Below are 12233 nucleotides of genomic sequence, written 5' to 3' on the forward strand. Positions count from 1 at the left end.
CCACCACATCCATAAAATTAACAAGTTTTAAAAAACTTTAATAATATTTTGTAGGGAACTAAAACTACTACTAGTAGGAGTGCACTTGAATACAATAAATACCTGTTTATAAAATATTTTGCAGAATAAATACCTGTTTATAAAATATTTTGCAGAAATCTCTTTCATAAATCTTTAAACAAAATTTATTCTTGTCTCCACTTCTGTTTGCTCTAAGACTTAAAATCCACCAGCAACCTCTCTTTTTTGGGGGGTGGGGGGGGTGGTGGATAAAAATCAGATTTTCAGGTTCAGTGCTATCAGAGACATTGTTCAGTTTAGTTGCATGAAATAACAGGTTTTCTATTTAAAACAAGTCTTCATATTAAAACTCACTTCTTAAAGGGTAGGTGCATAAACAAATGGCTATATGCATTTTACCCAAAAGATTCACAGTTACTTTATTAAGAACTCTTTTGGTTCCCCTTCTTGAAAGGATAGCATTCCACATGATTTTTAATATCAGCTCTATTTAAAGGTCAGCTGGGTTCCTTGTAGTGTTTAACAGGATGTCTGCTCTTCATTATAAAACTAGTTTTGTGTAAATGACCATAAAAAAAAGACCAATACAATCACTGAAGTTCTAAGATTGTTTTAACATCAGACTTTTGCCTTTCTTCATTTCCAACAGTACTATATTATTTCAACAAAATATTTGCACCAAGATATATTTTTCCAGCCCTTGAAGAGGTTCATATTTAGCTACACTGTATCTTGGAGGTAGAGTATCCAAAGCCTTCTAAGATGAAATATCTTTAGTAAAAGAGCTATTTTATATAGGAAAAGGGGAATACAGACAGCTTTCCCATAATGCTATTATTTAAGACTGTTTAAGCGAAGTGCTGGCGCTTGGAAACCTTCAGGGATGTTATCCAGGGACTGCAGTTCTCATTCACGGTGGTCCTAAGGGCCAGGCCTGTAAGAACAAAAACGAAATGGACAAAACCCCTACATCCTAAAATATCTTGTACCTGATCTTAAGATCAGTAAACTGTGTTTTATGGTGACATCCAGAAAATCTTAAGTACTCAAGACACTGGAAACACTCAAATACAAGCTTAAATTTCCTGAACATGGGACCCGCCCTGACAGCATCCAGAAATTTCAGTGTCTAGCCTAATCCTTTAGCGCCTGCCATGTGTGTATGCAGACGAAATCTCAAAGAAAAGGACAAAAAGCCTTCACCTAGATTTTCATCCTCTCTTCTTTTTCATCGTTACCTTAAGAAGAGAGGATGGCAAATAAGTTTTACAAGGGGCATGACTTACTAGTCCAATAAATCTACCTTCCGCCTTAACCATCGCTTCCTCGCCAAAACTATTAGGTGATGACATAATATTCTTTTTTTTTTAATTTTATTTTTGGTAACCTCTGCCTCACAGACAACAGCCTCAACCCTGTGACTAGTACCTGAGGAAAGACAGAAGCTGCCATCTGTGGACAGGCAACACCACCAGCAAGTTGGTTTTCGCAGCTCCAAAGCACCAGGAAAATACACCTCTGGGGGTAATCCCACCAAGCACTGTCAGCTCTACTCTGGGTCAGGCCTGAGCACAAATACAGCCCACAAACATTGGCTTTCACTAACTGGCAGCTGGAGGAAGAAGGTAACAATCTCCCAATACTAGATTTGTAACAGAACAGGTGTTGAAAAAGGCATCTTTGGAGACAGTGGATTTAACAAAAGCACAGAAAAGGCAGCCCACTTACAGTGTCTATTTGACTGCAGCTCCCCAAGAGAGGGGAGTGAGTGTTTCACAGTGCAGTCAGCTGTCACTAATAAAACTTTGACTCATGATTACAGTGTCAATAGCCATCAGAAAAAAGAAAAGGGGGACACCCAGCTGTTTTGGGACATCTGACATCTAAGAAAAAAGTCTTACTAAATCTTAGAAAGCATCCCTTTCCTGACAGTCCTCCTACCTCTTCACAGCAACAGTTCAAATGAAACTCACACCACTTTAACCCTTCCAAAAAAAAAAAAAAGATACACAAGCTTGTTTGCCAGTTTTGAACCAGTAATCCTACAATTTAAGTCGTGCAAGTGCTCAGCACTTCAGGAAATTCCATGTGGAACAATTAACATAAATCTCAGCATTGAGAAGCTAATCAGAAAGCTAATCATGTAGAAGGACAGATCCCAAAACACAGTTTATGCTAAAAAAAACCACCCCACAAACAAAAGCCTACTACCTGCAATCACACATCTGTCAAAATTCAATGCAGCTGAACCACTAGAGCCATGTAACGCTGAAGCATTGTTCTTACAGGTCTCAACAGAATTTCATTACATGCTTCATATATTAAAAAAATCATTTCTGTGTACAAGGTGGCTGCTAAGGAGCTGCTGAATCACTGCCTGTAAGTACTGGAGCTTTCCTGATGCAAGTGTTGATTCTCTCTTTGGCCTATTGGTATTAGCAGTTAGTTACTTTCTTCCAGCTTGCTGACAGTCTCACTACAAGAATGATCAAGGCATTATCTCTTAAAAAGGATTATTTGCATTGCTTTTCTGTTCTAAAGGAGACTTAGCCTAACATGGCTTCATAAAGAAGCCAGCTGGTCTTCAGTGAAAACCCTGGAGAAGGAATAGAGAACCTGTTTGAATCACGCAGGCAGAGAGGGACCAACCAACCCCTCTTTGTGAGGGCAGCAGGACTAACAGTTTATTGAAAATAGCATTGACTCCTTGTAGCAGAGCATGTACTAGGAAAGGCAAGTTAACGTACAAGCCCAGCAGAGGTGGGGGAATCGCAGTACTTGCACACTTGGGAAGGGGGGGATGTTCAGTGCAGCAGTCATCCGCTGTGGTTTGTTTTCCAATGGACAGGGCAAGAAACAGATTAAGAGAACAAGGAAAGGACTGGCATCCCCAGCACCCCAAACAAGAGGCACAGCTGCCCTTCCTCACTTACACCCTGTGTTCTTCTACATACGAAAGGCAGAATAGCAATCTCTCAGGGGAAAGGTCAAAGAATTCTGACTGTCCCTCACCACGCAGAGCAGATTGCAAAAGGAAGATGACCTGAACCAAATAAGTTACTACCTGATAGTTCCCAAATGTGTTAGTTAATAGAGCAATAACCTACTTAAACTACAGTACTGCTGCTTTGTCTTTCTGCAGTGTCTGAAAAAATGCACCAGTCCAAAAGAGATGGAGCATGAACAGGAAATAATGTGACCTGCCCACGTTCACCTAGTAATCAGATGCACCAGAAACTTTAAATCAGATCTCCTCAGACCTTTTAAAGGATGACTTTTGCATATCTTTTTTTCTGCTCAGCTCAGACTAAAAATTCTTTTTTTTTTCCTTATCAAAAGCTAAGTGAAAAAATAAAGACATACTTCCTCCCCCTCTGCCCCCCAAAATTTCTGCAGTCTTGCTACAAGCAAAATAGGCATTGTACATACTTAAAAAAAATAACTGGAAAGCACCTAGAATAAGAAACCATGGGACCCTCCAAGAAGTTGTTAAGGAAGACACAATGTGAATCAACTGGCTAATGGATGAATCTTCCCAAATTCATGAAATAATAAACAGTGCCAGAATAACCCTCTACCATTTTATGCAACAGGATTATTCAGCTGTTTGTTTATTAAACAATATAAGGACTGCAAGCATTTCTGCCACAGGATCCAGTCCAAGTTTCACTAACTTTGATAGCTCTGGATCCAGTCCATGATAAATATCCAGTGTAAACTCAATCCTGTAAACAAATGTCCACATAGATTCAACTCTACAAATATTTAAACAGATATTTTACTATTATTATTTTGATAGCATATTACATACGCATATGAATCTTTCCAGCCCATCAATTCCAAGCTGCTGAGGTAGGCATGGCTTAGCAGACCATTAGCTACAGAATGCATCAAAGACCACGTCAATCAATTCCTACAGTCTGGCCTGGCTGGGCTTCTCACCAGCACTGCTGGAGTGGGTGGCAGAGTCAAGGAGGCAGCAGCACTAGCAGGTAGGAGAAAGAAAAGCTGAGATAAGAGGAACAAAGTGACAGTGGGAGTAGCAAAACCCATACAAAAAAAAAAAAAAAAAAAAAAAAAAAAAAGTCAGGAACTCTGTCACAGCCCACCACTTCAGCAAGGAGACACTGCCTTTTGAACCCTCCACTGGCACATAGCATCTCTGCTGCATCGAACACAAACTGCCTGCCTCCACCCCCAAGAGCCTTCCTGCAGTCCTCATGTGACCCATCATCTCCTCTACCACTGCAGTGAGGTTCACATCTCCCAAGAGTTATTAGCCGGTCACAGCCACTGCCAGATTTTAAAACTAGTATACTTGTGCTCTTTCAAACTGCTTACTCCTTCAATGAGTATTGCAGCTCAGAGATAATCCCCGAGACACATTAATTTTTCATTTTCAGACTATTCCTTAAAACTATTTTTGCCATTATGCCTACATAAAATGAGCACGCACACATACAAGTCTTTACAATACTTTGGCAGTGCAAACAGTATTGACACGTGACAATATGGTTCCCCAGTACTCTCTCAGCCTTGTGGTTTGGGGTTTTTGGTTTGTCTTTGACTGCCAGTTCTCTGCTGCAGGGTTCATCTTTTGCGGTAGGTATTGCGGAAACCCAAAACAATTGATTCTGGTTCATACCCAAGACTCTGAGGTAATATTATAATAAAAATTAATGAGAAAGGGATGCAGTTCTGGCTATGGATTGATTCTGTGGTCTTTGTTCCACATAGCAGGACCCCAGGAGTAAAAACTGCAAATAATACTCTTTGTTTCAGAATTATCTTGCTCATTCCAATGTACTACTGTTCTTGTTACACCTATGGTAATTATGGTAAGACCTATCAGTCCACCTCTGCCTTCAGCTTTAAAGGTGGTGCAATTTTGAAAAACCAAAAGCATTTAGCCCTTTCCTGAGACTTTGTTTACAGCTAGACAATTTAGCCTTAAGAGTGACTTCATCTTTATTGTTTCTGCATGCTTTGATTACGTTATAACTAGGGAATAAAGTCATGTCACATTTGGAAACTATTCTTTAAAGGTAAGAGGGTCCTGAACATCAGGACTGACAAAGCAAAGGTAACTTGAGCATACTGCATTCTTTCCTTCATCTAAGGTGACAAGTTACAAAAAAGTTACTGGTTTACAACAGTATATAGCCCTTGTTATCAAATTCCAACAAATCTCACATGCCCTAAGCCTTCAAAAAAAACCCAAACCACCAAAAAAAACCCGACACCCTCGGGAAGTCATTAGTTTCAAATAAAGGGAAGACGTGTCCAAGCACCTCAAAATAACCTACAGCACCAGCATACAGCAATGCCACCTCTGAATTATATGCAGGACAGAACTAAGTACTACTGAAGCAAAACAGCTCCTTTACAATCTCTTTCCTTGGGGACTGTCTTTCATGCAGTTCTATGTATTTAGCTCTGGGATGAAAGACAGTGGCTGCTGTCTTGTTTCCCCCAGGAGCTAGTTGCTTCTCTGTCTTCATGTACTGTATGGAAAGGTAAGTACAGTAACTTCCTCCCAGGCATAAAGGCAAAACCCCCCACCAAATCAAGGCCTTAAACACTTACTTTCCAACGCCATCAAAAATTAATGACAAAAAAAAAAGTCACCTATATTCATAACAGTCTTGTTAAATTAATTCATACAGTAAGGGAATAGTCTCCCCATGAAGAAAGTAATGTTTTATATTTCAATAGTTTGAGTACAAATGTCATTTGGCAAGAGGCAAAAATCAAGTGATTTTCCAGCTATTTAAACACAAAGCACAGCTCCAAGCTAATTAATGCCGTACCAGACTAGCCAAACTCTAATAAATTTGTACAGTAAAGAGTGGAAAGGGCTTACGTAAAAACCATCACTGAGCTAATAATATATGAACCTGCACTCTACAGTGAAGCTCTACATGGGAAACAGAACAAAATAACCCACCTTGCAGTTTTATACAAATAGACAGAAGCCCCTTTCAAGTGGAACAAGGACGTAGCTCTACTTGCACACCAAGACTGACTTCTGTAAATCCCACAGTGCTAATGGCACAAGAAAATAAGACTGTCCAAGTTGAAACATACACAGAAATGGAGGATGTGTTCATTGAAAAAGGTAAGGAATAAAGTTCCACAGAACAAAAAGAAATCCCAAAGCCTATCTTTAAAATAAACTTATACTCTTGTACTGTCATTCATTTTGACTGACTGATTTATAACTGGTATTATTCTTCTCTACGATGCCAAAATAAACCAATCTTATAGGTTGCAGAATTTATTTCTGCCTTCGGTTCTTCCTTTTCAAAAGCTGGTTCTGACTGGCAGCAAAAATACCGTGCAAATCGACATCAACATCAATGATACTTGCTTCTTGATGAGCACACCAATCAAATGAGCACAATTATTTATACCGCTACTGAGAACAAAATGCACAAACACTGCTTTTAAACAGACTTTGATTAATATTGGTCTTTCCTCCCAGAAATTGATTTTCTCCACCAATTAAATATTGTCCTGACAAGTAACAGTTCTAACTCTGCCCTGGAATTCAACACATTGATCTTAAGATCAGTCTCCTCTCCCTTTCACCAAACCTATGGTCCTAAACCCCCAAAATCCTTACTTACATGGACAATCCCACCACTTCGATTTTCTTTTTTTTGAGCATTTGTGTTGTCTCCCATTCTCCTTTTTATGCAAGGAGGATTATCAAGAACACCCTGTTCTCAAAACTTCTCCTTAAAAAGCTTTCCTCTGCTACGATACCTAAAGACAACAACTCAATGGTGGCTGAACACCTGCTGTGCAAAGACGTGCTCCTCTTTCAGGAACCTTATTCAGCATTACCATTTTCTTCTTCTCTCCCCACATTAGCCTTGTTCTGATCCTCCCATTACATCCTGATATCGCAAGTTTTCTCATTCAGTGCCAAAAATTAAAATCAAATAAATTACACCCTCTATTACAACTCTAAATGGGCTGTCCAGTGGCTACAGATCCATGCTTTACAGCTTTGCCCATGGCACAATGGGGTCATATGCAGGATGGAAGCAACAATGAAAAAAATTGTTCCAACTTTATTTTCTCTGAACACTGTCAAGCACCTGCATTTAAACTTTACACATAAGAAACAACTCAGTTATGGCCATGAGGTAGTTAATGCTTTCAGACCTTATACATTCTGACGTTTTATACTAGGAGCTATTGCCTACACATAAAAAAAGAAACCCACTGCAAGCCACAAGAACTTTATGTCGGAAAATCTACTTCAGCTATTTGTAAAACTTGCAAAAGTTATTATTAATATCCTAGGCCTAATATTCAAATTGATTAATGCCAACAACTTCTTTTGCCAAAAAAACTATCACTGAAGGAGTGATAAATTCAGTATCGATGGACAAATTAGTAACTGTCAACTTCGATGTTTGACAGTGTCCAGGACCCATCGGTTCTGACCAAATCACTGGTAATGCTTTATACTGCAAGTACACGAGCCTTATTTAAAAACAATGTAAAGATGCCAATGGACTGCGGAACAGATAAAAGGAAATGCTACAGGAGAGAAAAGTTTACAGCCTACCCCAGCTGAACCATGGCTACAACATTACTCTTAACAGGTTGCCTATGTTTATGCCACTCCATGAGAACAGAGTATTTTACTTAAAGCTTATTCACTTGCTGGGAAGAGTTGGAGTTCTTCACTAGGTACAGACAGACTCTAAAAATATCCACCAGAACTGAATTTCATGTAGGTTTCATCAGCACCATGGACCTGGTCAAGTTTCACTGACTAAACTCTCATTGGCATTTTTAAATATGCAAGTTCAAAAGAAGCAGCAGATGCAATCTTCAAGATCTAGGACTATCAACACTAGAAAGTGAAAGGTCAGACACCTTCAACAAGAGACAAATAAGTAGCAAGGCAACAATATTTCATGACACAATTTAAGATATTCACAGTTCTAGTTATACCATTGAAGATCCTTTCTCTATCAATAAGAACAACAATCCCATTACCTATTCGCAGAAGACTTAACAGAAACAAACACTGACTCAAACATAACTTTACACCTCCAAATCTTACTGCTGACCTTCTACTAGCTGGTCCAAGGAGGAAATCTTCTTGGAGCCATCAATTGTGTAGATTGTTCTCACTCCCTGGGGCAGATTCACATTGTCAGACAGAGTTCGGGTCAGATCAGCCAGGAGAGCCTCAAAGGACCTAAACCGGTCAGGGGAGATGGCATATACAATCCCTTTGAAATACCGGTCTCCATTACGATAGAAACGAACTTTCTTGGCTTTTTTCTCAGAACTCAGGGTCTGTAGAGTACGGGTTCGGTAAAAGCTGCAGTGGGCACTGTGAGTGGGGCTGGGCAAACCATTTACCCGGGACCCTCTGCCATATCGCTGCGCTTTGTCACGCTCGTCAAAATGCTCCAGCTCCATATCTCTCCCAAAGGACATCTTGAAGTTCAACCTAAAGGATGCACAAGAGAAGAGAAAAAGTTTAAGAAACTTACATATTGTAAGAGAGCTCACTTTGAGACTTCACATTCTACACATGGCACTTACAGAGGACTACTTTCCAGGTTCAGAAAAATGTTTGAATGAAACCATTCTTCATTCACATGCTCATTTTACAGCTAACTCTCTTGCCATGCCATAAAACCTAGTTAATTAGACTTTTATACACCATAGAAATGCCACTCATGGAACCAACTGCTAGCAATATGCAAACATCAAAAAGCGTTTGTTCAAATTCAGTAAGAAGCCTGAAAAAGAGGTGACAGAGTCGAGCCACTGGGAAAAAAAAAAAAAAGAACAAATGTATCAACTTTCTATGTTTTCTCATGTTATATTGAGGTACAATTTGAGTCCACTCTACCCTCTAGATTGTTTGCCCCGACTAAACTCTTTGTTCCAACTGTGATCTCAAGAGGTGCCATTTCAGAAGGGCAACCAGTCGCCAACAAGTATGCAATTAGGAACTTCTCAGAGGAATAGATGTCGCAGGTTGGTGATGAGAATCAGGACTACCACTTAGTGGGTCAAGCCCACTGTTCAGAAGTCGTTGCGTATTCCAACCATCGGTTTCCCTACAGCCTAAGCTTTGTAATAAATTACTTCAGTTGTTCTTGTGCAAATACTTTGCATACTCTGAACCAACAGAAGCACTCAAATGTCATGAAATAAAGAAAAGATTAGAGGGAGACAGGAAACTAGTATTTTTCTAGTTACTTTAGTGCTCTGTAACATTTGGAAGACCTATTATTAATATCCTAGGCATAATATTCAAATTGATTAAGGCTGACCGCTTCTTTTTTCTACAAAATTATCACTGAAGGCACGATAAATTCGGTGTTTATGGGCAAATTAGCAGTTGGTGTCTCCCATGCTTGACAGCGACAAAAACCCGTCAGCTCTGACCAAAGTGATCCCAGTTATTCAATATAGTTTGAATAAATAGAAGTTCACATGTTCTGAAATGAAATCAAAGAAGTAGATACTTCCATTCCTTTTTATGACCAACACAAGACTAAATACTTTTATTATAAATACAAATTGCACATTAATCTTCACAAATAAAAGAAACAAAAATACAAAAAAAAATAGAATGGTCTAAATATCATTAGGTTCAAGACACATTTCTTTTCATTTAGGAGCCACCTAGATTTGCAGTTGTCTGCAGAAGAGCAAAGCACAGTAAGTTTATTTATAGCATGGATACACAGCCCTAATTTAGAAGTGGTCTCTCACACTGATTTCCAATAAAAAGAAAAAAAAAAAAGCAAGCACAAGCTTTGTTTCAACCACTCATAATTGTGTGACCATTAAGAAAAAAAACATATTCAGACCAGCTGTAAAACAGCAGGAGGAAATACAGAAAGACTTATGGATGCTCTTTACCTTACAGAAGTTTGTATTAAACCAGTGATTATACAGCTGGACCCTGATGCTGCAAAGCTGTAGGGGATGTGCTCGGCAACTTCTAAGAGCAGTTCACGTGCTTGACTAGATCTAGGGCTAACCACTGCAAGTGTGGAGCCTTGGTGGACATGATTTACCCTGCTTTGGTTACAGCTCACAACATTTTGTTACATTGGCACAGGATCATGTGCTTGTGTATACATACAAGATTTATATTTGTAAATAGTTTAAAGGTACCTAATATGTGAAAAAGACTAACCTAGGTTTCTCCTCCTCAGTACACATACACACATACACCCACTTCAGTGAAAAGAACAAGAACACTTGCTTTTCACTAACACTTTTCTATAGGTGAAATATAAATCACTTAGTGGCTCAGGATCAGGATTAGACCACCAGTGTTTCCATGTTAAAAAAATTATGTCAGTTGTTTTACTTCATTTCCAATTCCAACGAGAACCTGTTATTCAGATTTAAAGAATCCCAGAACTCACAATTCAGCAACTGTATGTCGGAAGCAAAGCCTGTGCCAAGAAAAATGGATTTTTCTTAGGCCTGCTGTTTCATTTGCTCAAACCATCTCAAACACACAGACACACACACAAAAATAAAGACCAAAAAACAACAACTAGTTTACACGAAGATATACTTTTCAAAGAGACTTTCAGCTTTACTTAATTTGGATGGGAGAGGAAGAAGTGCGAGTCATTGCCCTTTCTTCCACACTTAAGCTTTCATCAATAATGGCTGTAATTCCCAATTACGCCCTTTAAAACAGAAATAGAGCTCCCCTTGAACACCACAGCCCTGCTATTTACAGAAAAGCATGTTGAAACCACAAGGTCAGGGCAGACAAAGAAATCCTTAACAATTTGACCTGATCAGATGTTTGTGTGCGTGTTAAGTACTCGTATACATATAGATACAGCAAAATGAAAGGACACACCCCTGGAAAACCACCATGCCCAACACTTCACACCCTATACGTCTGTTAAAGAATTATTTATAATGCAGGTGTGGGTGAGCAATTACATAAAATCATACACGCTGATATAAAAAAAAGAAAAAAATGCATCGGGCAGCGATGTGACCGGGACCCAGCTGCAGACTGACTACGAGGGCTTTGGCGGGGCCGGTGAGGAAACGTGGGTACACAGGGCAGCGGCTCCAAGAAAAAAAAGGGGGTTATTCTGCCGGGGAAGGAGAGCGGCGCTTGAAAGCCAACCAGCCCCGCTGAAAGTGGCATCCAGCACTCCAGCCCCGTGAACCCCACGGTGCCAAAACCGAGGCGCCTTCGCGCCCGGGGGAAGCGCCCAGCGCGGGCTGCCCAGGGACGGCCGGCTGCAGGGGCAGGCGACGGCGGCTGCCGGTGCCCCACGCCCCACGGTGCCGGTGCCCCACGCCCCACGGTGCCGGTGCCCCACGCCCCACGGTGCCGGTGCCGGTCAGACGCAGCGGCAGAGGCCGCCCGCGGCCGGCGGAGCCGCCCGGGAGGACGCGCTGCGGCGCCCGGCGGAGGCCGCCGCCCCACACAATGGGCACAGGTGCAGCGCGCCGCGGCGGGCGCCCGACAGCCGCGCCCCAACGGCCGCGCCTCAGAGGCCCCGCGCCGCAGGGGGACGGCCCCGGCCCCGACTCTTACCTGTCCTCCGCAGCCTGGCGAGCACCTTCTCCCTCAGACCTGCCGGCGGGGCGCTGGAGGGACGACGGCGGTTCGAAATGGGAAGCGGCCAAAGCGCGGCAGCTCCCTGCCCTCCCCCCCCCCCCGGCGACCACCCGGCTTTAATCGCAGTAGTTGCCGCAGAAAGCGGCTCCACTGCCTTTGTTACGCCTCCCCTGGCTGGAGCGCGCTGCTGGGGAGCCCGGGCTGCAGCTGCTTCGCCTTTCTTCTGCTGCTGCCGATTGCAGTGATTTGCATTAGCCCGGCCCTCATTGAGATGCGGCTCTTCACACCAGCCTCTCCCTGGCGCTCTCTCCAGAGGGCGGCGCCGCCGCCGTCTCCCCCTCTCCTTCTCCCCCGGAGAGCCTTCTCTTCCTTCGGCGCTGCGGGGCGGCCACCGGAGCCGCCCCCCGGCAGCGCGTCCTGCTCGGGGGGCGGCGGGGCGAGGGGAGCCGCTGCCCGCCTGCGCCCCCCCGGCAGCCCCGGGCGGGGGAGAGGCCGCGCTGGGACGGTCGGTAACGCTCCCAGCGGGCTCCCCCCGAAGTCATTTCTGGCCGCACGGCGGGTCGCTGCCCGCCCGCCGCCTCCCTCCGCCCCGGGGAGCCGCGGCCGGTGAGAT

General features: G+C 42.5%; 1 protein-coding gene across 7 annotated transcripts in view; it reads right to left on the reverse strand.

Moving 5' to 3' along the window:
* The window catches only part of DCLK1 (doublecortin like kinase 1), a 244361-nt gene extending 235871 nt beyond the window's left edge, over positions 1-8490 (reverse strand). For all 7 annotated transcript variants that reach the window (XM_086481887.1, XM_086481888.1, XM_086481894.1 and 4 more), the window contains exon 1: positions 8115-8490. In XM_086481887.1, coding sequence (XP_086338013.1) covers positions 8115-8490 — 376 coding nt within the window. The remainder of the gene's footprint in view (positions 1-8114) is intronic.
* Positions 8491-12233: the final 3743 nt, after the last annotated feature.

The sequence above is a fragment of the Leptosomus discolor genome, chromosome 1 (assembly GCF_034619465.1).
Source record: "Leptosomus discolor isolate bLepDis1 chromosome 1, bLepDis1.hap2, whole genome shotgun sequence".
In the NCBI taxonomy this organism is placed as follows: Eukaryota; Metazoa; Chordata; class Aves; order Leptosomiformes; family Leptosomidae; genus Leptosomus; species Leptosomus discolor.